This window comes from Cicer arietinum, chromosome 3 (assembly GCF_000331145.2).
Source record: "Cicer arietinum cultivar CDC Frontier isolate Library 1 chromosome 3, Cicar.CDCFrontier_v2.0, whole genome shotgun sequence".
NCBI classification, from domain to species: domain Eukaryota; kingdom Viridiplantae; phylum Streptophyta; class Magnoliopsida; order Fabales; family Fabaceae; genus Cicer; species Cicer arietinum.
This window is the reverse complement of record NC_021162.2, coordinates 59,839,959-59,866,092: the sequence shown is the minus strand read 5'-3', so window position 1 is coordinate 59,866,092 and position 26,134 is coordinate 59,839,959. Positions and strand designations below refer to the sequence as shown.

Sequence of the window (26,134 nt, the reverse complement as noted above, 5' to 3'; positions counted from 1 at the left end):
AGTTTTTTTTTATACTACATGTCTGATCTAAATGTGGTCGGTAGGTTTACTTTTCTACTGCCGTGTTCTTCTAACTTTCAAGCATTTTTTTTTACCCCAACGTCATAATCTTGAATAATCATAATATTCAAAAAATTATATACATTAATTAATTAATGCGAGAAGAATATATTTATTAAATTATCTTTGTCGGTTAGTATATTTCACAATTATATTAATATAAATTAAAACATAATAAATTTACAGTGATGCATGTAACATTAATGTAATATTAAAAAATCACTACGCGAAAAAATATAGTTTACAGCGCTTTTTTTAAGCCATTTACAACGTTTTTTCAAAAAAATAAGTGTTGTAGCATCCAGCGCTGTAAAAAATACAACAACGCTTTTTAAAATAAAAAAGCGCTATAAAATAGGTAGATATATTGCGCGCTTGTTATACTCGTTTCACAACGCTTTTTGGAAAAAGCGTTGTAAAAGGTGCATTCAATAGATGCGTAATGCACCTATTACAGCACTTCTCTGAAAAAGCGCTGTAAAAGGTGCATTCAGTAGATGCATTATTATGCACCTATTACATCGCTGTCTTTTAATTTTTTTTCCAAAATCTTTTTCATCTAGAATCGGTTCACAGTCAGTTCACACAATCAGTACACAATAACAGAACTATATAACTTTATAATTTAACTTTATAATTTTACATATTTACACAATCAGTTCACAACATACTCATATACATATTCACATATTGACAATAGCACAGAACTATATACATATTCATATAACTACATATTCACAATTTTTCAAATGTGCCCTATTCATTTACATATAACTATCAGAACTACACAGAACAGAACTACCATATATTCATATAACTATCCCTTGCAACATGTCATTTCCCTAGCAAATCAAATAATTTTCATTTCAATCACATACTGACATCAATCTTCCTTTATTTCAATTAGATCTCTTTCAGAGTATGTTGGACTAGAATTGTCAAAGTACTGTGCGATATAAAAATTGAACTTAAATAAGTTAGAATCAAATATATACATAGTTTATATATGAAAATCAAATAATAAAAATATTGTACCGTTTCTGGGATTATAGTTTGATTCATATCAACAATCTCCTCCATGAATCGCAATATATAGTACCCACAATTGATGTTGTTAGTTTGACGAAGGCACTATAAAATAAAACATATAAGTCAATAAATATTTGTGCATGATAGCAGTATAAGTTCAACATGCATTTTAGTGAAACAAAAAACTAATAAATACAAAACCTGAAAAATAGAAGAACAATAGGGTTACGGCGCATAAATACAAACAAAGAAGAGTAGGGCATAAATACGAACGGTGTATAGGAGAGTAGGGTTCGCAAAAACAAAGATGGTTCGCAATGACAAGGAGAATAAAGAGGAAACAAGCGTATGAAGTTTACGTAATGAAGGTTAGTAACAAGGCAATATTGTTCGTAGGGTTTGTAATGAGAAGGAGAAGGAAACAAACGTATGAAGTTTACGTAATGAAGAGGAAACTGAAGCGGTTTAGGGTGTATGGTTTAGGGATGATATTTGAATGAGAGTTGGTAAGGATAGTAACAAAGATGGAGATGATTTGCAATGGAGATGGTTGGCAATATGGTTCGTATGGACAGTAGGGTTCGCAATGAGAAGGACAATGAAGAGGAGGAGAACTCTGAAGCGTAGTGAAGTTTACGAAATGAAGAGGAAACTAAAGCGGTTTACTGTTATATATAAAACCCTATTACAACACTCATTGAAATAGCACTGTAAAAGACCTCCTTAACTTAGTTTGTAAAAGCCTATTACATCGCTCTTTGAAAGAGCGCTGTAAAAGACCTCCTTAACTTATTTTTTAAAAGCCTATTATAGCGCTATTTGAAAGAGTGCTGTAAAAGACCTCCTTAACTTATTTTTTAAAAGCCTATTACAGCGCTCTTTAAAAGAGCGATGTAAAAGACCTCCTTAACTTATTTTTTAAAAGCCTATTACATCGCTCTTTCAAAGAGCGCTGTAAAAGACATCTTTAACTTATTTTTTAAAAGCTTATTACAACGCTCTTTGAAAGACCTCCTTAACTTATTTTTTAAAAGCCTATTACAATGTTTTTTCAACAAGCGCTTTAAAAGACCTCTTAAATTATTTTTTAAAAGCTTATTACAACGCTCTTTAAATGAGCGCTGTAAAAGACCTCCTTATTTTATTTTTTTAAAAGCATATTGCAGCGCTATTTGAATGAGCGATGTAAAAGACCTCTTTAATTAAATGACCTATTACAGCTAAATATTAAAATGCTCAATTCTGGAAGATCAAACAATAAAATTACATGAACTCAGTTCAGATTACATGGCTTATATAAAACAATTAAACACATTAAGATGACCTTCTTCTTTTCCTGGTGGGATTCACATTTGTTTGTCCATTAACGATACGAAACGATGGATTAATCCAAATTCCTTCATCATGATCATCTCTAAGATATAAACCATCATCAATTGATTCAATTTCATGTGGTTGTGAGGGTTCGTAGGGTTAGGACAGCGTATTAAATTTGTTTTAAATTTGTTTTTATTTATTTAAAGTGAACGATTTTTATTTAAAGCGCAAGTCTTTTACAACGATTGTATAAAAAGCGCTCTAATAGGTCATTTAATTATATGAAAGCACATGAATTTTACAACGTTTTCACAAAAAGCGCTTTAAAAGCCATGTAACATAAGGTGGGAGCGCTACATTTTACAGCGCTTGTGTTTAAAGCGCTCAAAAAGCGATGTAAAAGCTATGAGAGAACGCTTCAATTTACAGCACTTTTACAAAAAGGGTTGTAAGCATTATGTGCAAGCGCTATGCGACTCTATATGACCCTACAACAGCGCTTGTATTTAATAAGCGCTGTAAAAGACGCGCTATAAAATGTCATTTTTGACGTAGTGAATAACATATCTGACATTATGTTATACGGACGCCAAGTCTTCCATTCTTGAGCCTTGATAATCTTCATTTGGTCCATATGTACCAAATACTCAATCATTTGATTTGATGTAGACAGATCTTGAAATTGGATGGTATGTCCTTTAAAGTAGACCAATCACAACTGATTGGTAAGACGTATAAACCATAATGATCTTGAATAAGATATAGTGGCCTAATGTGATCACTTATTGAGAACTCAAAAAATAAAGAAGATGAAGACTCTAAGTCAGAATCGTCTCTATTCTCATAATTGTGAGAAAGGTTTTGGGAATCAAAATATTTCTTGTGGATGATTATATTGTCAAATAGAAGATATTTTGAAAAAGTAAGGAGAAATTCAATTTCAACTAAGGCTTTTTATAGAAAATTATTAATTCAATGTAATGATGAGTTGAATGTTGTAATTTTCAATCAAAGATTTCATTTGGAGTAACTAACCAATTGAAACTTAATTTGTTTCCATCCATTTGCAAACCAAGAAGGGGTTTGCAACAATTATTTTTATGTTTTATGACGTAATGATGACTTTATTCACGCAATAATCAATATTTGTGTCACAACACCTTTCAACTCATTACAACGGCTAATGCAACGCATGAGAGCATTTGTTGACACCCAAAAAGAATTTTATTGATGTCCAAGTTGTCGAATGTGAGATAGAAGAACTAAGAACATTCAAATATAAGTCAGTTGTACCTTTCTCAAGCCCAATAAGTTTCAAGGGGGTCGTGGGATTGTTAGAAATCTTTAAAAACTCGTGGACATTAATAATTTCATTGTAAAGACTTGTGTTCCTAGACACCACTAACTAAAGCGCGTATTTATGCATAGAATGAAAATGAGTTTAAAATAGTGTGGATAGAGGAAACTATCATGTTGCGAAATGGAAAGAAATACAAGCCAAACATATGACGCCACATACATTATAAATAGGTAAAAACACACTTCGTGCAAAATTAGCTAATCAAGACAAATCATGGTTAGATTTTTTTACGCTACATCACATTGACTAGTAGAAATAATTGTGTCTATAATATCCATCATATATCTCATTGTAAATACACACAATCAATTAAACTTATTATGTTTTTCGCAATTTATCGAATTATTTTGCTTTATATTTACTTTAGTTTAGAAGATCAGAAAAAAAATCCAGCTATGTAATTAACACTCTTTAATGGAGTTAATGAATCCACAACCAATAGATAAATTTGTTTTCTTGACCTAATCATTTAAAGAAAAAGAAATTAATATAGTTGAGAGTTATTAGCATCACTCGGTTGACTTTGAATTTCCACTTGCTTATTTTTAACAAGCATATATAGTCTTCTTTTTATTGTTACACTAATTGAAAGACTACCAGTGTAAATAGTAATGACTCAAGTATTTATCAATATTGAATGTATACACTCTATGTTATTATTGCATATAACTCCATGCATATGTTGAGGTACATGTCAAACAACATATTATTTATTTATTTATTTCTATCAACCTTTGTTAGCTTTGTGGTTCAAAGATAACCCTTTTCCTTGCAACATTGAATTGCGTCCTCAAACATTTCGTCAAGGCTATACTTGAACTCGAATCCAGCATTCATAAGTTTCTTTGAGGTTAAATGTGGAAGTTTGGGACCTTTAACTTCCATCAGCTCCCTAGAAGATGAAAATAATTTGAATATTAATTACTAACAAAAAAAAATGTATTATTTCTAATAGAAGAACAATTAATATATAACTCACTGAGATGTTGGTATATGAAATTGGGGATATTTGGAAGAAACAAGTTGTGATATTTCATCAATAGTTGCAATGAATGGTGAGCAATTATATCTCCCTTTTGGATTAGGATGTTCAAGTAAAAATATATGTGCTCGTGCCACGTCATCAACATGTACCATATGTAGACGAGATGCAACCAATGGATTCTTCTCAATATTACCTGAATGCATCTTCCAATTTGTTAATTTTCAATAATTTAAGAAAAGTGTATTTTCAATTAGAAGAAAGCAAAGTTACCAAACAAGAAAGCTAGTGAACTAAAAACTGATCCAGGAAGCTTAGGACAAACAAAGGGTCCAACAACAAAAGATGGTACAAGAGTCACAACATCCAACCCATGTTGTTGTCCAAATTGAAGAACAGCCTTTTCAGCTAGTGTCTTAGAAACTGAATATGACCAAGCAAATGGCTTCAAATGTCTAAGAATATTCACATCACTCCAATAACTTTCATCCATTACATCTTCTTCTTTGTCTTGCCAATAAACAGCTGAAGCACTTGAAGTGTAAACAACTCTCTTCACTGTCTTTGAATTTTTGCATGCTTTTAAAATTCCTAATGCTCCATCAATTGTTCTTTTTGTCACTATTTCCTCTGCCTCGTTCTCTTCAAAATCAATTGGAGTAGCAGTGTGGAATATTCCTATGCAACCTTCAATTGCTGCATTGAAACTTTCAGGCTCGCTAAGATCAGCTATGAAAATTTTTAGCTTTTGGGATGCATCACGAAGATTTGTGAGGAAGCTAATGTCTTTTTTATGCCCTGTTATTTACATAATTTTGGTTACATATATATGTCATTACATGATCAACATAATAATAACAACAAAAATATGTGATTGGACCCAATAATTTACTCTATGAGTAACTCAAACTGAATTTCTCATTTTAATATTTTATTATAAATATTGGATTTTATCAATATTTAATAGTCTTATTGAGAAGATCAACAATCCATTAAAATAAATTAAAACTATTTGTTATTCTATTGAATAATTACTTCAAATCAACTTATGATAATTTTTTAAAATATAAGTAAATATTGACTATTAAATTACATATTTATGAATTTTAAATTTATATGAAATTATGTGTGTTTGACTATTAACTTAATACGATAATAATTAAAGGAGATATTAGTAAAATTTAATAGAATAAATTATTAATTGAAATAACTCAACTTAGACTTACTTTTAAAGAACAAATTAATTTTTCACCGACATTTAATGAGAATCTTGTATTCAGCCAAATCATCCTAATTTTTATAATGGTATTAATTTTAAAATTAGTAATGTGACATGATAAATTGTATTTCTCATTGAACAATAATAGAAAATAGTTTTATATTGTATATCTATTAAACTCTGTCAATATATAATAAATAACATTTGAATCAATAAAGTTTATAGGTTATTTTTCTTTTTTTTTTAAAAGTTACCTGGATTAGATCTAATAGTGGTATTAACAGTATAACCATCTTCAAGTAGTCTTTTGATAATCCATGAACCTATAAACCCTGTACCTCCTGTTACACAAACTCTTCCTTTCTCCTTTTCCATTACTACCCTCTTCTTAACAAGTCTTTTTTCACACTTCACTTTTATTTTTGTTGCTTCTTCATGAATTTTTATGCTCACATATAAATGTATATATATACATGTATCTAAGTTGTTGGTTGTAACTTTTCTGTGGGCATACTAATTCTTCCAAATATTATAATATTTCTTCATGCTACATGCTACATGCCCCCAAGTTTGCAATTGAAACATTGGATTAAAAATACTATTCTAGAAGTTGAATTTATGGTGCCATCACATATGATATATCCGTGTACTACTATTGATTTCATTTATTAATTAAACGACTTAATTTGTCAGCTTATAATGAGTTTATTCTATACTATATTATATAGGAATAAATGATTTTGTATGTAGTTATATCTGTTATTCGATAAAAAAAAATTATTACTTACAATCTATTTCAAAATAGCTTTTTGATTTAATAGAATATATATAAGATGTTTATTAAGTATAGTGTAAAAACTATTTTATATTGACAATATATATTTTATATTTTTTAAATATAAAAAAATTATATTATTAATCAATCACAAATAATTTTAATATGTTACTTTTTTAATAATGTGATTCTTTGTTATTTTTTTCTATAAAAATTTTAATAAGTTTATGTTGATGTTAGTTAATTTTTAAGACATTTTCAATGACGATTTGTGATTGAACAATGATGTAAAAAACTTTAGAGAAATGGATAATTTACATTGAATATTTTTATTATTATAATTACATTAAAGAGAAAAGAAATTATTTTTACTATTATATTAAAAAATAAAAACCTAGGTAGCAATTACTTTCAATCAACTAATGTATTAAATATTAATTCTGGTAGAAAAGTTTGTTCCCGGCCCATGAGAGCATGAGATGAACCGTTTCTTTTTAGATAGATTGGTCTGTAAAGAATTAAAAAAAGATATTTCTTTAATCCTATTCTATCAATTGAATTGACTGATTGGTAGGTCAATTATTAATTTCCGGCCACGATTCATGCTCAAGGGGTTGGCGACCCTACTTTCTTGATACAATTAGTCAATTAGGGGACCGCAAGTTTGAAATTTAAATAACTAATGTGTAACTCATCCGTCACAAATCATATTAATAATAAATTATATTTTTATTTTAAATAATAATAATTTTTTTTAAACGAGTCAAAAATAAATATATTTTGAAAAACGTTCTAAATATAAGAAGTTTTTAGAGCAAAAGAAAAGAAATTCTACAATATTTTTATTGTATAACTAAAATAAAACAGAAATACAAACTAAATTACTCAAATAATTAACCACAAACGATAATACTTTAAAGATTAAGAGCACCATTGGTTATAGCCATAACAAAAAAAAATTATATACAATTTGATCTACTTCCATGTTAAACGTTTGGTTTGCTCATAAGATTTGCATTCAAAACATGCGAACGAAAAATCCCCTCTTGATTTCCAAATTGTCCACATCACCGTAAACCAAACTAAATTAATTATTTGACGTGTTACACGACTGCATGAAAAAATACCATCAAATTGGTTAGCGTGGTTGATTGCATCTTTATGAAATACACCAAATAGTCCAAACCAATTCAAAACATCATATCACACAGATCCAAAAAGAGGACACACAACGAACAAATAATCAATTATTTCTATGTGTTGTCGTCAACTTTTGTTAAGTTTGTTCAGCTTGATATATTTATACATTTATATCATTTTTTTTCTATTGGTTCTTATTTTTGACTCAAGAGAGGTGATTTAAGATCCATTTTTTGTCCAACATCTCCCTCTAAATTAGTTATCATTTTCTTTTATTTAAATAAATGATTATCACTCATATTTAATTTTTATTTTGTGGTTTCATTTTGTCAATGCAGCGTTTTGTTTGTTCATCGTTTTATTGTGACATTTTGGTTTATCGTATTGTTGCAGTGATTTTTGATTCAGATTGATAGATGAACTTTGATCAATTAAGTGCAAATTTTATCAATGATTTTAGTGTAGTCAATATTATAGTTCAGAGACATAAATATTTTAGGCATTTCAATTTTATTATATTTGCAGACTTTTTCATATTTGTATATATTTTAACGTTGTATGATATTAATCTGGATACAGTGAATTTATTTCCAGATTCATTATTTTTTATTTTAGTAACTTTGAATTATAAATTCTTGATCGATATAATTTTTATCAATTTGAATAAATGAATATCTTTTTTTAAGTAAAAAAAATTATATTGGTCAATTACTTTGACTATCACATTATTGGACTATTTTAATTTAGTGAAATATTTTTTTCTGCCAAACAAACATCACCAATTTTAAAGACAAAACTTATGTGTATTTTCTTAAATATTTTTTTGTATAATTTTTAACTTAATCAACCGTAATTTTATCAAGATTTATTATAACTACAAAATGTATAATTTATGTTAAAAACTACGAAAATCAGGTAAGGAAATGCACTTATTTTTTTTCTTTCTAATTTTAATTCAGTTAAATAATTCAGCAAGAGTTACTTGAGTTTTTTGTTTGTTTGACTAAGAGTTATTTGAATTGTTACGTAGTATTCAAGATAAAACGTAGTATATATAGAATATTATAACCTCTTATTATTGAGCATTCTTTCAAAAGAGCATATAAAATGGCATATTTGACTCACTTTAAGAGTCACATGTTGAGAAATAGTTCTGGCTGGCCCTATGAATGTTAAACAGCTTAGTATTCAGAAAAATAAATTGATTATTTCATTGATCTTAGGCACTTTATTGTTTTGTCAACGAGATGTTACAGCATTAATTTCCAAACACAAACTTAGGAAAAAAGATCTTCTATAGTTATAGAAACTTTAGATCTAGAGATAGTTTTTTTCCTTGCAGCATTGAATTGCATCGTCAAACATATCATCAACACTATACTTAAATTCAAAACCAGCGTCCACTAGCTTCTTTGAGTTTAAATGTGGTAACCTTGCACCTTTAATTTCCTTCAACTCACTAAAAGAATAAAACAAAATAAATAAATATACAATAATCAAAGATATAAAATTTGTAATGAAGAATTTTATATACATAGAAGGAAAATAGAAACTCACTCTACTGTTAGAATTTGAAATTCTGGATATTTAGCTGAAAGAAGTTGAGACATCTCTTCAATAGATACAATGAATGGTGAACAATTATATCTTCCTCCTTCAACAGGATTCTCAAGTAGATATATGTGTGCTCTAGCTACATCATCCACATGTACCATGTGGAAACGTGTCACACCAATTTGTTCTTTTTTCCCTGCATATCAATTCAATAGTTGCATTTTTAAGGTTTTAATCTTCAAAACAACATAGGATTTTGCTTTATTACTCTTATAATGTTGTGTCTGGTGTCCTAAAAAGTTTTTAAACAATAGGTACTTCCTATCAATAAGGTAATTACTAAAGTGATCTTTATTGATGATTTCACGACTAAAGATTGAACATTAAATACTTAATTGCAGTTTTGGTCCATCTATTTTAGTTGAATCGCAAAAGTAGTCCTTCCATTTTATTTCTCCTCGGTTTTGATCCCCAAACATAATTTTGATCCAAAATATGATGAAGTTTCATTTGTTTTGCGTTTATTTAAGTCACACAATGCGCCAAAATCTTTTGGTGCAACAATTGTATCTGAAATCTATGAATATAAATGGTATGGTATGACTTGAAAAAACGAAACTTCCTTGAGTTTTCGACCAAAATTCGGTTTAGAAGACCAAAACTGGGAAGAAATAAAATGGGAGTACTACTTTCGCGATTCAGTTAAAATAGAGGAACAAAACTACAATTAGGCCAACATTAAATTAAAATCAGTGTTAAAAAATCTCACTCTAAATACCACAATCCACTCATTTAGATCTCAAAATTATTCAAATCAATCTCAATTAATAAACATAAGAAAATAAAAGAAATGTGATGAGTGGAATAAGGTTCAAAATTTGTACCTAATACCAAAACAAGAGCTTTCTCAATAGAATCAGGAAGCTTAGGACAAATGAAACGTCCAACAATAAAAGGAAGAACCAAAGTGACAACATCAAGACCATGTTGTTCACCAAATTGAAGCACTGCTTTTTCTGCCAAAGTCTTTGAAACTCCATAAGACCAACCAAATGGTTTGACAGTTCTAAACAAATCAACATCACTCCAATCACTCTCATCCAAGACTTGTTTGTCTTTTCCAGTGAATGAAACAGCAGAGCCACTTGAAGTGTATATAACTCTTTTTACTGTCTTTGAATGAACACATGCTTTTAAAATGCCTAATGCTCCATCAACTGTTCTTTTTGTCACAACTTCTTCAGGTTCACTAACTGCAAAATCAATTGGAGATGCAGTGTGGAATATCCCAACACAACCTTCAATTGCTGTGGAAAAACTTTCTGGATTGCTTAGATCGGCGTTGAAAAATTGTAGTCTTTCAGATGCATTAGGAAGATTTGTGAGGAAGCTAAGGTCTCTCTTACGTTCTGCTAAGCTCAAAAACATAGAAAATAGTCAAGACATAACAAAAGTAATATTCACCAATAGAGCATAAATAAACCAACAGTGATTTACCTGGATCAGCTCTAACAGTGGTATTAACAGAGTAACCATCTTCAAGTAGTCTTTTGATAATCCATGAACCAAGAAAACCTGTCCCTCCAGTTACACAAACTCTTCCTTTTCCCTCAGCCATTTCAATACTCTTTATTTTCTATGAAGATTGTTCTGTTAATATGTACTCACAATATAATATTGATTGGATGATGAATTTATATATATATATATATACTCATGACATTATGCTAACCACTTAATTAACTATTGAGAATAAAAATATTGAACACGCCATACTTGACCAAGTGTAGGACTTTTTGATTTTATTTTGGTAGATAAAAACAGTTTTTTGACTAACCAAGTGTGACATGTTGAATATTAGTTTTATTGGATCAGCTGTGGCATGAGGTTCATGTCAAATGCTGGCTTGACCGCAAGTTTGTTTTCTTTGGCGTCATTTCTCCTATTTATTTGTTATTTATTTTTTTTTTAATCATAGTTCGGCATACATATAGTAAAAATTTTGAGTGGACAAAGTTCAATTTTGAACTAGAACCGTTTAAAAATTAAACCGAATTAGTTTTTAGTTTGAAGAAACTGAACTGAACTGATTTTCAGTTCAAAAAACCAAACCGAATCGTTTTATAAATTGGTGCCAGGTTTATTATTTGAACTGAACTAAATCGGTTTAACTTAATTTTTTTATTTATATAAGCCAAATTTTACACAACTACCCCTAATTATTTCTATAAAAAAGTTCGGTTCACGTTTTTTGAAGTTAAAACCAGTTCGGCTCAGTTTTTTCGAACTAAAAACCAATTTGATTCGGTTTTTTCAAACTAAAGCTCAGTTTGGTTTGATTCTAATTTTAGAAAATCAGTTCGAAACTATTTAGTTCTCAATTTTTATAAACCAGTTCAGTTTAAAAATAATTCGGTTCAGTTCAGTTCAGCACTTTAGTTCAGTATTTAATTTTTTTAACAATCTTAAAAACATCAAACTTATTCCACAAAAGTCAACCCAATGTTATTTATTGTTTTAATTAATCATTTTTTTTTTCACTGAGTGCACAAGCCAGTGAATTGCATTTCTATACTAAAAAACATCAGTATAGAAAAGCCAACCAAAGTTGAACGGTTGAAGTGGGGCCACTTTATATAAAAACAAACAAAAGGCCATTTCAGTAAAGTTGAAGCCGCCACCTTCAAATATGGATGATCCTTTTCAAAAGAAAAATCGATATCAATAATAAAAATATGACCGACATGGACTTTAATGACAAGAAGCCAGGACAATAAGCCAATAATAGTTATTTATTTTATATTCAATTATATAATTGTAATGGTCGTATGGATTATAAATTTGTAAAAAATGATTTTTTTTATTTAACATGTAAAAAACCATTTGAATCATAAAAGCAAATTAAAAAAAAAAAAAGACAAAAATTATCAAAACCAATTAAGTTATTTATTGTGGTAATTTTGTAGATATTTTTCCAAATTTATCCTCGTAAAAATTACGTAATAAAGACATATATTAAATAAAAGTCTTTTAAACAATAAATATTTCTCAAAAGTTATGACTTTTTCTTATAAATAAGTCTAAAAATCCTTCAAAATTTTTTTTATAACATGGAGGAAATATTTTTTTTTGAAAAAAAATTAAAAATATAAATTTGTGGTTGAATGCTAGACTTTGTTTTTTTATAGTAAACGATGGTTCCGGTGCACCTTGTTATAAGATAGGTCCAATAAGTCATAAAACAAATGAAATGGGGAAATTTTTTTCAGGTTTTCAGATATATACCTCTTTACTAGGAAACATTTTTAAGGTTTTCGAAACTAAAAAAAAAAAAAAATCAAGATTTCTGAAACACACCTCTTTTATTAAAAAACTTGAAACCGCAAAATTTCTGAAATTTTTTTTATTCCTTTTTTGTGTGGGTGTTGGTGCTAGAGGACGAGACGACATGATAATATGGATAGCATGTGACATTGATACTTCATCATCTATAATGGATGCTCCTCTAGAGTGGATTCAATCCACAACATCCTTGGAGGAGACACTAATTTAACTTGAATATATCTCTTATAACATCTAAATATTCCTACTTTCTATTCAAACACACATATTTTGTATCTTTAATTAACTAGAATAAATATTGCATATCTGTTCTAGGACATCTCACCTGCAATTGAATTGTACTCCTATGTTTGTATATTTGTGAGATATGAGTAATATTGTTCTTGTATTGATCTTGCAATGAGATATCTCAGTGCAACATTATATTTTGTTAAGTCATGAACATATGTTTTTTCTTCTTCATCTAAATGTCCAACAAATGCATGTCCCTCCAAACTATCAAGTAATTCAATATTGTGAATTCCACAAAATATTTTAGTTGTCCATCCTAAACCATATTATAATGATTTTGATCTAAGTTTGAAAGGACAACCACACTTTTTTTTTTGAACTTCGAGTTAAACTATCAACACGGTTGTATTTTCCTCCTTTGTCACAAATCTAATATTAATTTATTCCTCATTTATCTCTTTATATGATCTAGTGATGATAAGTGTCACTTTGCTTTTTATACCAATCTCCCTACCCAATTTACAAAAGATTCCCATGTGTCAAATATATGAAGTAAAATATAAAATAAATTATAATAATTAATCACAATAATAGATTTTTATAATATTAATTATAATTATTCATATTTGATATGTGTCGAAAATGTTGATAGTATCGGCGCACGTTTTATCACATAATAGTAAGAGTTTATCCATATATGTTAAAATTTATATAACTAAATTAAAAAAAAGTATATATAAAAAAATAAAATAAAAATAAAAGACAGGTGTGTACGGGAAAACTTTTTCACAAGTTTTTCAAAAGAGTTTATCAAAAAAACTTGTGAAAAGTTTTTTTGGTAGTTTACGTTTTCAATCTTTTATGCCAGAAAACTTTTTTAAAAGTTTTCGACTTTGTGTAACGGAAACTTTTTTTTAAAAGTTTCTAATATACACATTTTCAATTTTTTGAATTAGAAATCTTATAAAAGATTTTTTGGTAGTATCCAAAAAAATCTTTTATACTAAAAAATTTGGATTGATTGACCTGAAAATTTATAAATGGTGAGAAAAAAAAAAGTAAGTTTAAATTTATAAAATAGTAAAAAATGTCAAAGTTAAAATTCACATTTTTAAATATTTTGGAAGTATACGTATAAGAGTGAAGATACAACATAAAATTTCCATTAAACGGCCTTAAGTCGTTCATGGTTGTTATAAGGCTTTTTGTTGTTTTGTTGTTGTTGAAAAGTTGTTAAAAGACCTTATTCACATTCTTACTATTGATTATTTAATTAAGAAGGTTAAATTTAAAACTTTATCAACTTTATGACAGTTGAATAAATTAAATTTCTATAAAAAATAATTAAATAGAATAACTCTAATAAGAGTTACTGTAGGTATAAGTTGATTAAAATATAATTAATTTTTATTTATACATTGAATTATGTATTGTACTTTGCATAACTGCATAATTTGAAATCAAATAAAAAATAATATTAAGTAGAAAAAGATATATAATGTTTTTTTTCTCTCTCTAAAATGCGACCCGCTAAGGTTTGAGAAAGGGGCGCCACGCACTAGCCATTTTCGACGCTACTAGCACATTGAGACAATGTTTCACTTCTTAAGAGACCAAGTTGGGAGAAGCAAGTTGAAGCTCATTTATTGTCAAACTGAAGTTCAGTTGGTTGATATAATGACCAAAGCCTTGAGGACAAGTAGATTTGAAGAGCTAAAAAGATTGCTAAGTGTAAAATCACTTAGAAACTTGAATTAAGGGAAAGTGTTGGAAACCAAGAAAAAGATATATAATGTTTTTTTTCTCTCTCTAAAATGCGACCCGCTAAGGTTTGAGAAAGGGGCGCCACGCACTAGCCATTTTCGACGCTACTAGCACATTGAGACAATGTTTCACTTCTTAAGAGACCAAGTTGGGAGAAGCAAGTTGAAGCTCATTTATTGTCAAACTGAAGTTCAGTTGGTTGATATAATGACCAAAGCCTTGAGGACAAGTAGATTTGAAGAGCTAAAAAGATTGCTAAGTGTAAAATCACTTAGAAACTTGAATTAAGGGAAAGTGTTGGAAACCAAGAACGTTCTTGGTTTTGAGTGTCAGAAAAACGGAGAACGTTCTTGGTTTTGAGTGTCAGAAAAACGGAGAACGTTAAACAGTCTTCGTATTCATTTTGTGTAATTCAAGTTAAGTTTGATTGTGTGTAATCAAATAACTAACCACTTGTTAGTTAGTTAGTTAGGTAGAAGTTAGTTAGAAACAATGTAATAAAAGCTATGTATAAATAACATATTCATCTCTCAATAAAAACAACACATTCATATCATTCCTTTTTTTTTTCTTCTGGTTTTACTTCCATTGAAACAGTTTAAACACTAACAAAACCTTGTTTATTACGATGAGATAATTATTTGGTCCATTGCTACAATGCTTGGTACTCCGATTAAGATTGATCTTCACATGTTAAGAATGCATCAATGTAGATTAGTGAGAATGTGTATTGAGGTTAATTTAATCTAACTGATTATTGGTAGGGTAGGAATCAATGGTGAATGGTATCAAGTTCAGTATGAGGGATTACACATCAGTTGTACCAATTTTGGGTGTTACGACCATATGACAAGGGGTTGCATAACCCCACTACCAAAACAGAAACAAAGACAACATCATCATACCAGAGTTTTGATGGAATCAAGGACCAAATTTGAAAGGTTGAAGTGACAATGGTGCAAGAAAACGACTCAAAATATGGCCAAGAAACTCGAGAGCCAAGTGGAATTGTGGGAGGAGATCTCAATGGCCTTGATCTTCAGGGATATTTGATTAAGGTTAAGAAGAAAAAAAAAAGCTCTAACATTGAGGTGAAAGGTCAATATAGGTCTAAAAAAGGTATGCTTAATAACCTTCATAAATAAAAAATTCAAAATGAATTGACTCTTTTGCATGTGATCAAGGTAAAATTCATAGGGCTATGCATGATGGAAGTAAGGGCATTCATGGAGACTTCAATATATTGCCTCAAAATTGGGCCAACAAACGGATGAAAAGGCAAAGGAACGATACAAGTGGGCTTAGTAATAGTGGACCAACAAAAGTAAAGGATAATCCAACTAGTCATGTAGTTGGTAAATAAAAAAAGGGATACACAACAATCATTGTAGGGACTTCATCATCCAATGTTGTAGGCAGTAAACATAACTCAAAGCCCAATCATATTGCAAAGTAGAAGAATAATGACCACATGTCCAAAAAGAGCTTTCGAACATGAATAGCCCAAAAAAGCGAGGGCACCATGGAGTAGACTCAACCAAGCTTGTTAATCCTATTTTTGGAGGTTCACATAAACCTATTGGGTGAATCTTAGCTCACAACCCAACTCAACCAACGAGGGCTTGAATATGGACACGGTGGTGGACAACACATTGCAGCTTAACTGATGTGGAATAAGACCACCAATACTTTAGTATTCTTTTTTATTTTCTTAAATTTTTAATGATTGTGCTAGCTTGGAATTGTAGGGGTGCTTATTGACAAAAATTTCGTAGAGCACTTAAAACTTATCCTTGGAAAAACTGTATTGATTTGGTGGCTTTGCAAGAACCAAAGTATAGTGGTTGGTTGCTCGTATAACTAAGCTTGGATTTTAAAAATTATGTGCTCTTTAATGCTAGAGGTTTCTTAGAGAGTATTTGGTTGTTGTAGAATGGGACAAATATTAATGTTGATGTTCTTTAGGAGGATAACCATTTTCTCCATGTAAGAGTTAAAATGGAGACTTTAACTCTTGGCTCTTTTATGTAGCTTATACTAGCCCATAGGAAAATGAAAGAAAAGACATCTGCAATAAACTTCGGGACATTGCTAGTATTATCCTTGATCCCTTAATGATGAGTGAGTTTAATGAGATTGTTGGTCCTAAAGAGAGAAAATGGGGAACTTAAGTTTCCATTAAAAGATGTCTTCATTTCTCGAATTAGAGAAGCCCTGAGTGGGAATATCATGATAGAGTTTTCAAAATGTTCGACCGAGTTTTGTGTAATGTGGCTTGGAGAAATAAATATAATAAATGTTTTGCTAAAGTCATTTTTAGGGTGTAGTCAGACTGTTGTCCCATGTTGACTCTTATTGAGGTTCAACAGTCGAATGAGGGGAGTCTTCCATTTAGATTTAAAGTTGTGTGGATTACTCACGCCGATTTCCATATAACGTTGAATGAGAAGTTGGGAGGAGAGCCAAATTTTATTTGCATCTTGGCCACCCTTACTCCACACTTAAAAATATCTTTTGTCCAGATTGAGTGGTATTCAAAATAGTAATATTTTGAGGAGGAACGTAAGATTTTGACCTTGAGGGATGACACAAGTTCTTGTACTGAAGACACAAAGTTTTTGAAAATGAGGGTTCGCCAGTTTTACATTGATTATTCACTGATAATATATCTGTTTGCGATCTTGTAATATCTCGAAACATTTATCCTACTATAGTTGTTGACCATCATGTATGTTTGAGCGCCCATATTACTTTAAATGAGTGTAAGAAAACAAGTTTTGGAATAGGGACTCATAAGTCACCGGTGAAGATGGATATCTTGCGATCTTCTTCCATAATTGTTGGGACACTATTACAAATTCCTATTTTTTTAGTATGTTAACTAGATTTAGGTAAATCATTTTCTTCTATCTTTTATTAATTATATACTTACTATGTTAATTTCTAAAATTAACAAGTTGTGCAATGTTGTTTATAAAATTATTTCTAAAGTCATTGTAAACAAGATTAAGTTGATATTGAATGACATTACTTCACCATCCCAATCAAGCCTTATCCAAGGTTGTAGCATCCATCATAATATTACTATTGCTTAGGAGATGGTCCATTACATGTCGAGAATTAAATGTCAAAAAGTGTGTCCATTTAAATTGACCTAGAAAAAACATATGAATGCCTTAACTGGAACTTCATTTAGAACTGTATGGAGGAGTGTAAGTTTCTTACTAAGCTCACTATGGTCATTTACCATTGTATTTTGTCCCCTTTCTACAAAATAACGTGGAATGGAAAAAAAAACATATCCCTTTAGTTCATCTTGAGATATAAGGCAAAAAAACCCTTTATCCTTATCTTTTTGTCATATGTATGGGAAGACTTTCACAAATTATTTTTGACCAAGATGAAGCTGACTATTGGAAACCAATGTGTGCTGGCAGGTATAATCCACAAATCTCTCAACTTCTTTTTGTTGATTATCTTCTTTTGTTTGTAGATACATCTTTTGAACAGGCTCATTGTATTATGCATTTTCTTGGCCTCTTTTATCTTCTTTTTCATTAACGCTGCCATTATTGTGAGAGATGTTTTGGCCACTATTGGTGACTGCGACATGAACTTCCTTACCAAGAACCTTTATGAGGACATTGTGAACCAAGTTGTTGCTCTCCCGACCCCTACTAATACCAATGGTCTTGATACCTTAGGGTGGGGCGAAACTAGCACGCACTAGTTCACTGTGCAAAATGCTTATAAGTTGCAGCACGAGAATATCCAAGTTATGACTGGTATATGGAAGAACCTTTGGAGTTGGAGCGACCCTCATCCTTACAAATTATCGTAGAAGTAAGTGGGGTGTAGGGATCTCACCTGTTTGTTCCTTGTGTGGGAGATATGATGAGACAACCCTTCATATCATGTGTGACTATGTGTAGCAACTCAGGTATGGCTTAACATTGTTTCATCTAATTTGGCTTCTAATTTTTTTCTCTTTAAATTGTAGGGATTGGATTGCTAGCAACCTCAACAATCATTGGATTCAAACAACAATGGGAGGATGAAAATCTACCTTCATGATACCTGCTGGTTTTTGTGAATGTGGAGAAACAAAGCCATCTTTGAGGTGGACTTTCAGTAGCTGCACAATCCAGTTGGGGCTATTCATAACTTCGTTAGGAAGATTGTGGATTGCTCCATGCAAACACTTCATCGACAATTGTATCATCGAGAAATTATCTATATTGGGTGGAAAAAACCTCAAGAAGAATGAATCAAACTTAATAGTGATGACGCATGCAGGAACAATGGTGTAAGCTTTTGACGCGTGGAGGGCTTTTTCGCAACTTTGCAATGAGGTGGATAAATGGGCACATCAAGAAGATCGACGCGTGTGACACTTTGCATGCATAAATGTGGGGTTTATCCCTTGGTTTGGTTATGGCCCACAGAGAATGATTATCTCATCTTATTATGGGAAGTGACCTCAAACTTTTGGTTGACATGATCATGGAAAATTGTAGGTTAAGTGGGATGATCCCTATGCATAATCGACTCTCGAGCTCAAAATTTGGTTTCAAATACCATTTTTTTATTCTTAAGGGTTTCCCAATTTTCTTCGAATTTTAGAATAAACTGCACTCGAAATTTTAGGGTGCAACAGTTAGGAGAATCTCCTTTATTTTAGATCTATAGGTACCTTTTTGATAATATCTCTAGGGTTTGCACGCCTAAGAATATTTGCCTTGTCGCTTAGGTTTTCTTTTGGGCTTCTCCCCTCTTTTGTACAAAAAAAAAAAAGACATATAATAGAAACATGGCTTAATTACAGTTTTTGTTTCTCTATTTTCACCAATTCATAGAATTGGTCTCCATATTTTAAATATTGACAGTTTTGATCTCTTCTTCATATTTTTAAATTAAAAAAATGACAATTTTATAATATAGACGTCTCCCTCATACGATTTCATGATAATTAACCATCTAAATGTCTTAATTATTCATGTCATTAATTAAATTACAAAAAAAATATCAAAATTAAAAGTGAAGCTTTTATAGAGTTTTACGGTATTTTCATATGTGTTAATCATTTTATATCATCGTATTTTATGTCACGTTATTTAAAACATGTCATATTATCATTTTTTAGTTAAAAAGTCAGAATTATGGACCGATTCTGCCAAATTTTAAAACAGAGACGTATTTATTAAATTGACAAATATAGAGCGACTAAAACTGCAATTAAAAACATAAAAATCAAATTATTTTATTCTATAAATAGATCAAATGAATTTTGACACAACATAAAAAACTTCCATCTATAAATATATAAAAAGGAATTATTTTAAATTATAAACAAACATAACTAAATGAATGAAAATAAATTTTCTTAAAATAAAATTAAAAAAATAAATAGAAAAAATGAGATGTTTGGTGATCAAATCAATGTAGCCAGATATAGTTTGTTGAAATACTATTGTTAGATAAAATAAACTTGTTTAATTTTTAATGAAAAGTAAATAAATATGTTTAAATGATGGGGTTGATATTGATACTTATATTTCTAGAAAATCTGATATTATTGATATATTACAACAATAGTTAATCTTTTTTAAAGAACAATAAAAGTTATAAGTTAAATTATTATTTTAGTTTTTTAATTTATCTTTTAGTTTAAGTTTAATCTCTTAATATTTTTATTTTAATCTTTAAGTATATTTTCATTAGTAAAGTTGGTCCTTATGTTAGTTTCTGTAAAGAAAAATTAATTTTATGATATCATTTTTCTCTCTCATCTTGCAACTCATAAACTTATATATTTATGATATTTTTCAATCTAAAAAAATCATCAAATATATGAATTTCAAATCCATAACATCTCATATCCATAACTTACAAATTCAAATCCATTAAAAAATGAAAAAATTCCTTTGTTTTTTAATTTACAATGGGATTTTAAACAAGAAAACTCACCCCTCTTCACCAATCTCATTTTCCTTTCTTAATTACTCGATTCATATAGCTTTAAGTTCTTTTTTGGATTTTCTTTTAATTTTACATTTTCAAGTTGTTTGGATTTGAGGTTTTGGATTTTTTATTGGCGATTGATTTTAGGTAGACTTGTGTTTCTATGTGTGCATTGCATTTACTAAATAATGTCATGTTTCGTATATGTTTTTATGCCCAAACGATGATTTGAGGCCATCTCTCATTGTTATGGATTTGAAAGGATTGAGTTTGATGAGTTTTCTTGAATTTGAGGTTGTGTTTGAAATAGAATTTTTCCAAATTTTTGGATTGAATGAGGTGGTGAATTTCTAAATTTGAATTACGAAGATGACAAATTTGACGATGTTGATGATGAAAATAATAAGTTTATTTTTAAAGAATGAATTTTTTAATTCACAAGGGGGTCTGACTCTAAATAAGAAAAATGAATTTGGGGATTTTTCATTTTTCTAAATTTGAAAAAATTATGAATTTGAATTCGTAAGTTATGAATTTGAAGGTGGTAAATGAAATTTTTTATTTTTAGATCAAAGATGATAAAACTTAAAAAAAAAATTGATATAAGTTAACGAAAATAATCAACTTAACTAGTAGAAGTATAGTCAAAGAAACAAAATGAAACAAAAAATAAATAAATAAATTAAGTGACTAAAATAGTACTTTTGTGTCATCAATATATAAATAAAGATATAAATTAAAATATTTTTTATATAAAAAAAAATTAAATAAAATATTTTAAAAATACTACCTCCCTAAGTATAAGACTCTAATCAAATTGCGATAATCAAAATAATTGATAGTGATCTTAATTAATTGACAATTGATATTATTTTTATAATTTTTTTTTAAATTAGTTAATATTTTTATTATAATTTTCATTATTAATTATAGAAAAAATATAAATTAATTAAAAATATGTTAATAAAAAAATAATTAACATAATTAAAAATGGAAACAAACTCTTGTAGAAAGGTACAAAGAATTACTTGAAGGGGATTTTATATTTAAAGAGAGAGGTAATAAATATGTTTTGTTAGATTCATTTGATTTCCGTTTCATTACCAAAGTAAAGTCCGAAAATAGTATAGTTAGCATAGCACTCTGCATTCTGCATCAACCATGATCCACACTTTCATGTTTTCCATATGATCACACTCGCGTCCCCAAAATTCTCAATTTTCCACTCAATTCTCCACTAAATCCCAACCCACCACGCAACTAAATCCTTTTCCGTTTTCTCTTTCCCCCCAACATTGGAGTAAATCAATGATTCTCTTTGCAGCTCAATTGTAGTTCGGTTTTTCAATTTCTTCCCTTTCTCTAGCATGCATAGATCTGGAGTTGTTATGGCTTGGAATGTGTTCAAGTTCTGCACTTCACTCCGTGGACTCGGCTATGTTATGATTATTTTTTTTCTTGGGATTGTTGGTGTTACCTATTATGCTGTTGTCTTGACGAATTATGGACCTGCTTTGTATTTTGGTGGCATTGGTTCTCTTACCTCCTTAACGGTGTTGATCTTGTTTCATTGCTTGGTAAGCTTCAAAGATTATGTTTTTTTTTTTTTATATATAATTGAAAGTAGATTTTTTTTCTTCCTTTTTTGAGGGTGGGGAGAGGTTGTGAATCTTGATTTTGGCATTTGGGCTTTGAATTTTAGTTATGGTGTTTTTTCGTTGTGGACTTCTTTTTCATAAAAAGAGAAATCCAAAGGTAGAGGTTGGCAAAATTTTGTAATTTAGTTAGTTAGTTATGCATCATGATAATTTTATAGGTTTATATGGTGGGCTCGTGTATTGTTATGATGATGATTTTGGAAAGTTTGAGAAGTTGGCTCCTCTAAACTTAGAAGTTGGTAAAGTGAGTAAAACAATAGTGATGTTATAACCCCTTATGATTGCTAATGCATGTGCCCATAATGTCAACCATTGATTTTATCATTAATGGTTCATATTACTCACTTTAATGAGTTGCTCATTTTAGAGGAGTCAAATCCAAAGTTTGAATCTTCTTGAGAAGTAGTTGGAGTAAAAATGTTTTGTTCTACCAACATGGCGTGACACAAGTTATAGATGCTTGAGTCCTTTAACCATTTGGTCAGAGGTTTGATCCCTGGCTGGTGCTAGGAGAGGTCAATCCCTTAAATGGATCTTAGTTACCTTGAGGTATTAGTCTCTGCAGTTGCGTGTGGGGATACCTTAGTTTACTAGAAAAAAGAAAGGTTTTGTACTATTATGATTTTCCCTCAACTGGGAAGCCTTTTCCATTCAGCCTTGTACAAAATTAAGAAATTCAGTTCACTGAGGAGGAAGTTTTTAGAATAATTAGTACAATGGAGTAGTCACATTTCATGTCTTTTTGTATATGTACTGAATGATAACGGTGATTTGAGATTGAGATTGATATTTTGGTGTGATTATGCAGTTGGTTATGGTACTGTGGAGTTACTTTGCTGTAGTGTTCACTGATCCAGGAATTGTACCTCCTAACTGGAAGCCTTCTGTTGATGAGGAGAGAGGAGAAGCTGATCCACTAAACGGGTTAGAATTAAGTAATTTGCAGTCTGATGCTTCGAATAAAAATGTCCGGTACTGTCGGAAGTGCAGTCAACCCAAACCGGCTCGATGTCACCATTGTTCTGTTTGTGAGTTTTGCCACTTCAGAAGTTTCCGTTTTGTATTGCTATATTGAAACAAGTTAAGAATAAGTTTGAACTTTTCTGGTTCATTTCCAGGTGGACGTTGTGTGCTTAAGATGGACCACCATTGTGTCTGGGTAGTTAACTGCATCGGCGCTCTAAATTACAAATATTTTCTTCTTTTCTTGGTATGAACACCTTAGTTGTACAAGTTTCAATGACCATACTTTATATATGTGTGAAGCTGAGCTAACAATCTTGTGATGTCCATGTTATAATATACACTGTTTCATAGATGGTTTGTCACTTATGAACTTCTGGGTCTTACACAATTACATGGTTGTATCCTTGTAAGTTATTTCTATAGTGGTTGTAAAAATTGGCTTTTCTTTCATGTACTTAATGTTATTGATGTTATTGAAAATTTGAAATTGTAGATCAAATTTTGTTAATTTAGTTCTCTGTCGCTTGCACTCTTGAAAAGATATTTTAGTTTTCATCATTTTCCAGAAATCATATCATTTGTATAAAACACAGGGTTGATTTATAATTAGTGTTTATATTCTTTCCTTTTACCATAAGTTTATAATATGAATTTGTTGTATAGTTTGTACCTTCCATGTTTAAATACTTACCGTGATTATAATATCATATGCTAAATCTTGTTGCAGTTTTACACTTTTTTTGAGACCACTCTTGTGACTTTATCATTACTTCCAAATTTCAAAACATTCTTTGATGATGGAGAAATTCCTGGAACGCCGGGCACTCTTGCCACAACTTTTCTTGCTTTTGGTAGGGTCTCAAAACATGGTTTCTAATTTGTTAGTTTCATATTTGAATTTCTATAACAATGTTGGATTGATTGCAGTTTTGAATGTGGCATTTGTTTTGAGTGTCTTGAGATTTCTTATCATACACGTATCATTGGTAGCTGCTAATACAACCACTATTGAGGCAAGATTTTTGCATAACTATATGTCCTTGTTTCCTCTTTTTACTTCGGAAATCTGTCTATCTGAACAAAAAAGTAACTTTTGAACACTGTTTTCGTGCTACTTATTTGTACCTTTTGATTTGTGAAGTAATCTCATATAGATGTGCGAATAGAATATATTTTTTCTGCAAGTTTGAGTAGTAGTACTTTTCTATCACAAAGTTACATTAGTAATTAATTGCATTAAAAAGAGTGTGAATCTTTGATAATGTACGAACTGGTCATTACGAGAAATTGTGGATGACTTTTTAGCATGCATGCTTGTGCACTGTGCACTGAAAATATTTCTTTCTTTTATGTAATATTTTCTATTTCTTATTCTAATTGAAGGATAGCTTAATTATGTGGGTACTGATGGAATTTTTTTCTTTCCTATGAGAAGGCATACGAAAAGGAAGCTACTTCTAAATGGCGCTACAACCTTGGCACTAGAAAAAATTTGGAACAGGTTTGTGCATGTATTTAAATTGGCTTTGTTTATACTATTTCCTTTTTAGATGTTCTTTATGGTTGGTTTTAAACCTATTGCATACAAATTCTTTAATAAACTGTTTCAAGTTTCAACTCAATCTTATAAGGTGTTTTGATTTTAAGGGCCTCTCATCAACAGAATAGCAATTAATAACACGCTGGAATTCCGTATCTTGGTAATTGATAATGCCAAAAGTATTTTTCGAAAAAATTGTATCAAACATGGGAAAGTGAATTTTCCTAAATTCACTTTTCGTGGAATATTTTTACAAACCTTGAAACAAACATACCTTAACAATTCAAGCACTTAAATTCATGAAGTTCTTTACTAATGACTGTATTAACATTAGTAGGAATCAAATTCTGAGACTCTCTTTCTACTATGTTGCTATGGTTTCAGGTTTTTGGGACAGACAAGCGATACTGGTTTATTCCTGCTTATTCGGAAGAAGATATACGAAGGATGCCAGTACTTCAGGGCCTCGAGTATCCATCAAGACCCGGCTTCGACTCCCAAGAGTTTTAAGAGCTTACATTGTCAACACCAGGAGAAACTACTTTTGCCTTTGTAACAGAAAAATTGAAGACCCCAAATCCGCGTGCTTTCAGTCTCTAAGAGAATATGCAGCATGTAAGTAAACTGAAGACAATTCATTTGCACAGGCACATAGTATGATTAATGATGTATTCTCGAGAAGGGTGCTCTTGCCAAGTTCAAGTGACGGCGAGCAATTGGGGCAGGTGGTAATGAAGGTTTAACCAGTTATTTGTCAAAATAAAATTATTTTGTTGTCTCAGTCAGGATTATGAACTGTGTTGGATAGGGAATTTGCTTCTATTCAAATTTTTTTCCTTACACTGATGTTATTTTGAGTGATTGCTGATTGAAGTTTTGCAATCAACTGTTCCTTGCATGAAGAGGTTCAAATGTAATATCACTAGTATGTTCTTGTACATACATGCAATTAACTTCTAAATACATTTTTTTTAAAATTTAAACGTCATTTAACTCAAATGTGTAACCTTTATTTAAATGCCTCTAACATTCTCTTTTTGCCCCTTTTTCTTTCTCTTTCTTCTTAGTTTGAGAAAATGTCTTCCGATTGTATTATTTTGTACTCACTTTTAATTATAAAATTGTCGCCTGTATTGTCTCTGTTTTTAAAGATTTGTTGTACAAAAGATAATGGAAACAAATTTGTCTTCACTCTTATTTGTACAATTAATTGAAAATAAGAAACAAAACAAAAAA

At 30.1% G+C, this 26,134-nt stretch overlaps 3 protein-coding genes across 4 annotated transcripts; 1 reads left to right on the top strand and 2 right to left on the bottom strand.

The window, feature by feature from the left end:
* Nucleotides 1-4,351: 4,351 nt before the first annotated feature.
* LOC101514980 (vestitone reductase-like) lies at nt 4,352-6,411 on the bottom strand. The gene is made up of 4 exons (XM_004492558.4): nt 6,222-6,411; nt 5,022-5,546; nt 4,746-4,944; nt 4,352-4,658 (listed from the first exon to the last, which is right to left on the bottom strand). The coding sequence occupies exons 1-4, from the start codon at nt 6,340-6,342 to the stop codon at nt 4,517-4,519; spliced, it is 987 nt and encodes a 328-aa protein (XP_004492615.1). The 5' UTR covers nt 6,343-6,411; the 3' UTR covers nt 4,352-4,516.
* Nucleotides 6,412-9,069: 2,658 nt separating this feature from the next.
* On the bottom strand, nt 9,070-11,203 carry LOC101514431 (vestitone reductase). Of its 2 annotated transcripts, none has more exons than XM_004492557.4 (4): nt 10,934-11,203; nt 10,321-10,845; nt 9,440-9,632; nt 9,070-9,341 (listed from the first exon to the last, which is right to left on the bottom strand). In XM_004492557.4, exons 1-4 carry the CDS (start codon nt 11,052-11,054, stop codon nt 9,200-9,202), a joined length of 981 nt encoding a protein of 326 aa, XP_004492614.1. In that variant the 5' UTR covers nt 11,055-11,203; the 3' UTR covers nt 9,070-9,199. The 2 variants fall into 2 exon arrangements, with proteins under 2 accessions (XP_004492614.1, XP_027188750.1); XM_027332949.2 differs by having other exon boundaries at nt 10,321-10,848; nt 10,934-11,123.
* A 10,609-nt stretch (nt 11,204-21,812) lies between these two features.
* Nucleotides 21,813-25,891, top strand: LOC101514108 (probable protein S-acyltransferase 14). Its single transcript, XM_004492555.4, has 7 exons — nt 21,813-22,311; nt 23,201-23,420; nt 23,511-23,602; nt 24,086-24,209; nt 24,286-24,371; nt 24,794-24,859; nt 25,283-25,891. The coding sequence occupies exons 1-7, from the start codon at nt 22,102-22,104 to the stop codon at nt 25,406-25,408; spliced, it is 924 nt and encodes a 307-aa protein (XP_004492612.1). The 5' UTR covers nt 21,813-22,101; the 3' UTR covers nt 25,409-25,891.
* Nucleotides 25,892-26,134: the final 243 nt, after the last annotated feature.

Bases quoted from the DNA above. Each gene is read 5' to 3' on its own strand.
- LOC101514980 (XM_004492558.4), bottom strand. From the start codon at position 6,342: ATGGAAAAGGAGAAAGGAAGAGTTTGTGTAACAGGAGGTACAGGGTTT. The intron at 4,945-5,021 runs GTAACTTTGCTT...AGATGCATTCAG, and splicing joins TTCACTAGCTTTCTTGTTTG to GTAATATTGAGAAGAATCCA. The intron at 4,659-4,745 runs GTGAGTTATATA...TTCATCTTCTAG, and splicing joins TTTCATATACCAACATCTCA to GGAGCTGATGGAAGTTAAAG.
- LOC101514108 (XM_004492555.4), top strand. From the start codon at position 22,102: ATGCATAGATCTGGAGTTGTTATGGCTTGGAATGTGTTCAAGTTCTGC. The intron at 22,312-23,200 runs GTAAGCTTCAAA...GTGATTATGCAG, and splicing joins TGATCTTGTTTCATTGCTTG to TTGGTTATGGTACTGTGGAG. The intron at 24,860-25,282 runs GTTTGTGCATGT...CTATGGTTTCAG, and splicing joins CTAGAAAAAATTTGGAACAG to GTTTTTGGGACAGACAAGCG.
- LOC101514431 (XM_027332949.2), bottom strand. From the start codon at position 11,054: ATGGCTGAGGGAAAAGGAAGAGTTTGTGTAACTGGAGGGACAGGTTTT. The intron at 10,849-10,933 runs GTAAATCACTGT...TTTTGAGCTTAG, and splicing joins CACTGTTAGAGCTGATCCAG to CAGAACGTAAGAGAGACCTT. The intron at 9,633-10,320 runs GTACAAATTTTG...ATTGATATGCAG, and splicing joins AGCTCTTGTTTTGGTATTAG to GGAAAAAAGAACAAATTGGT.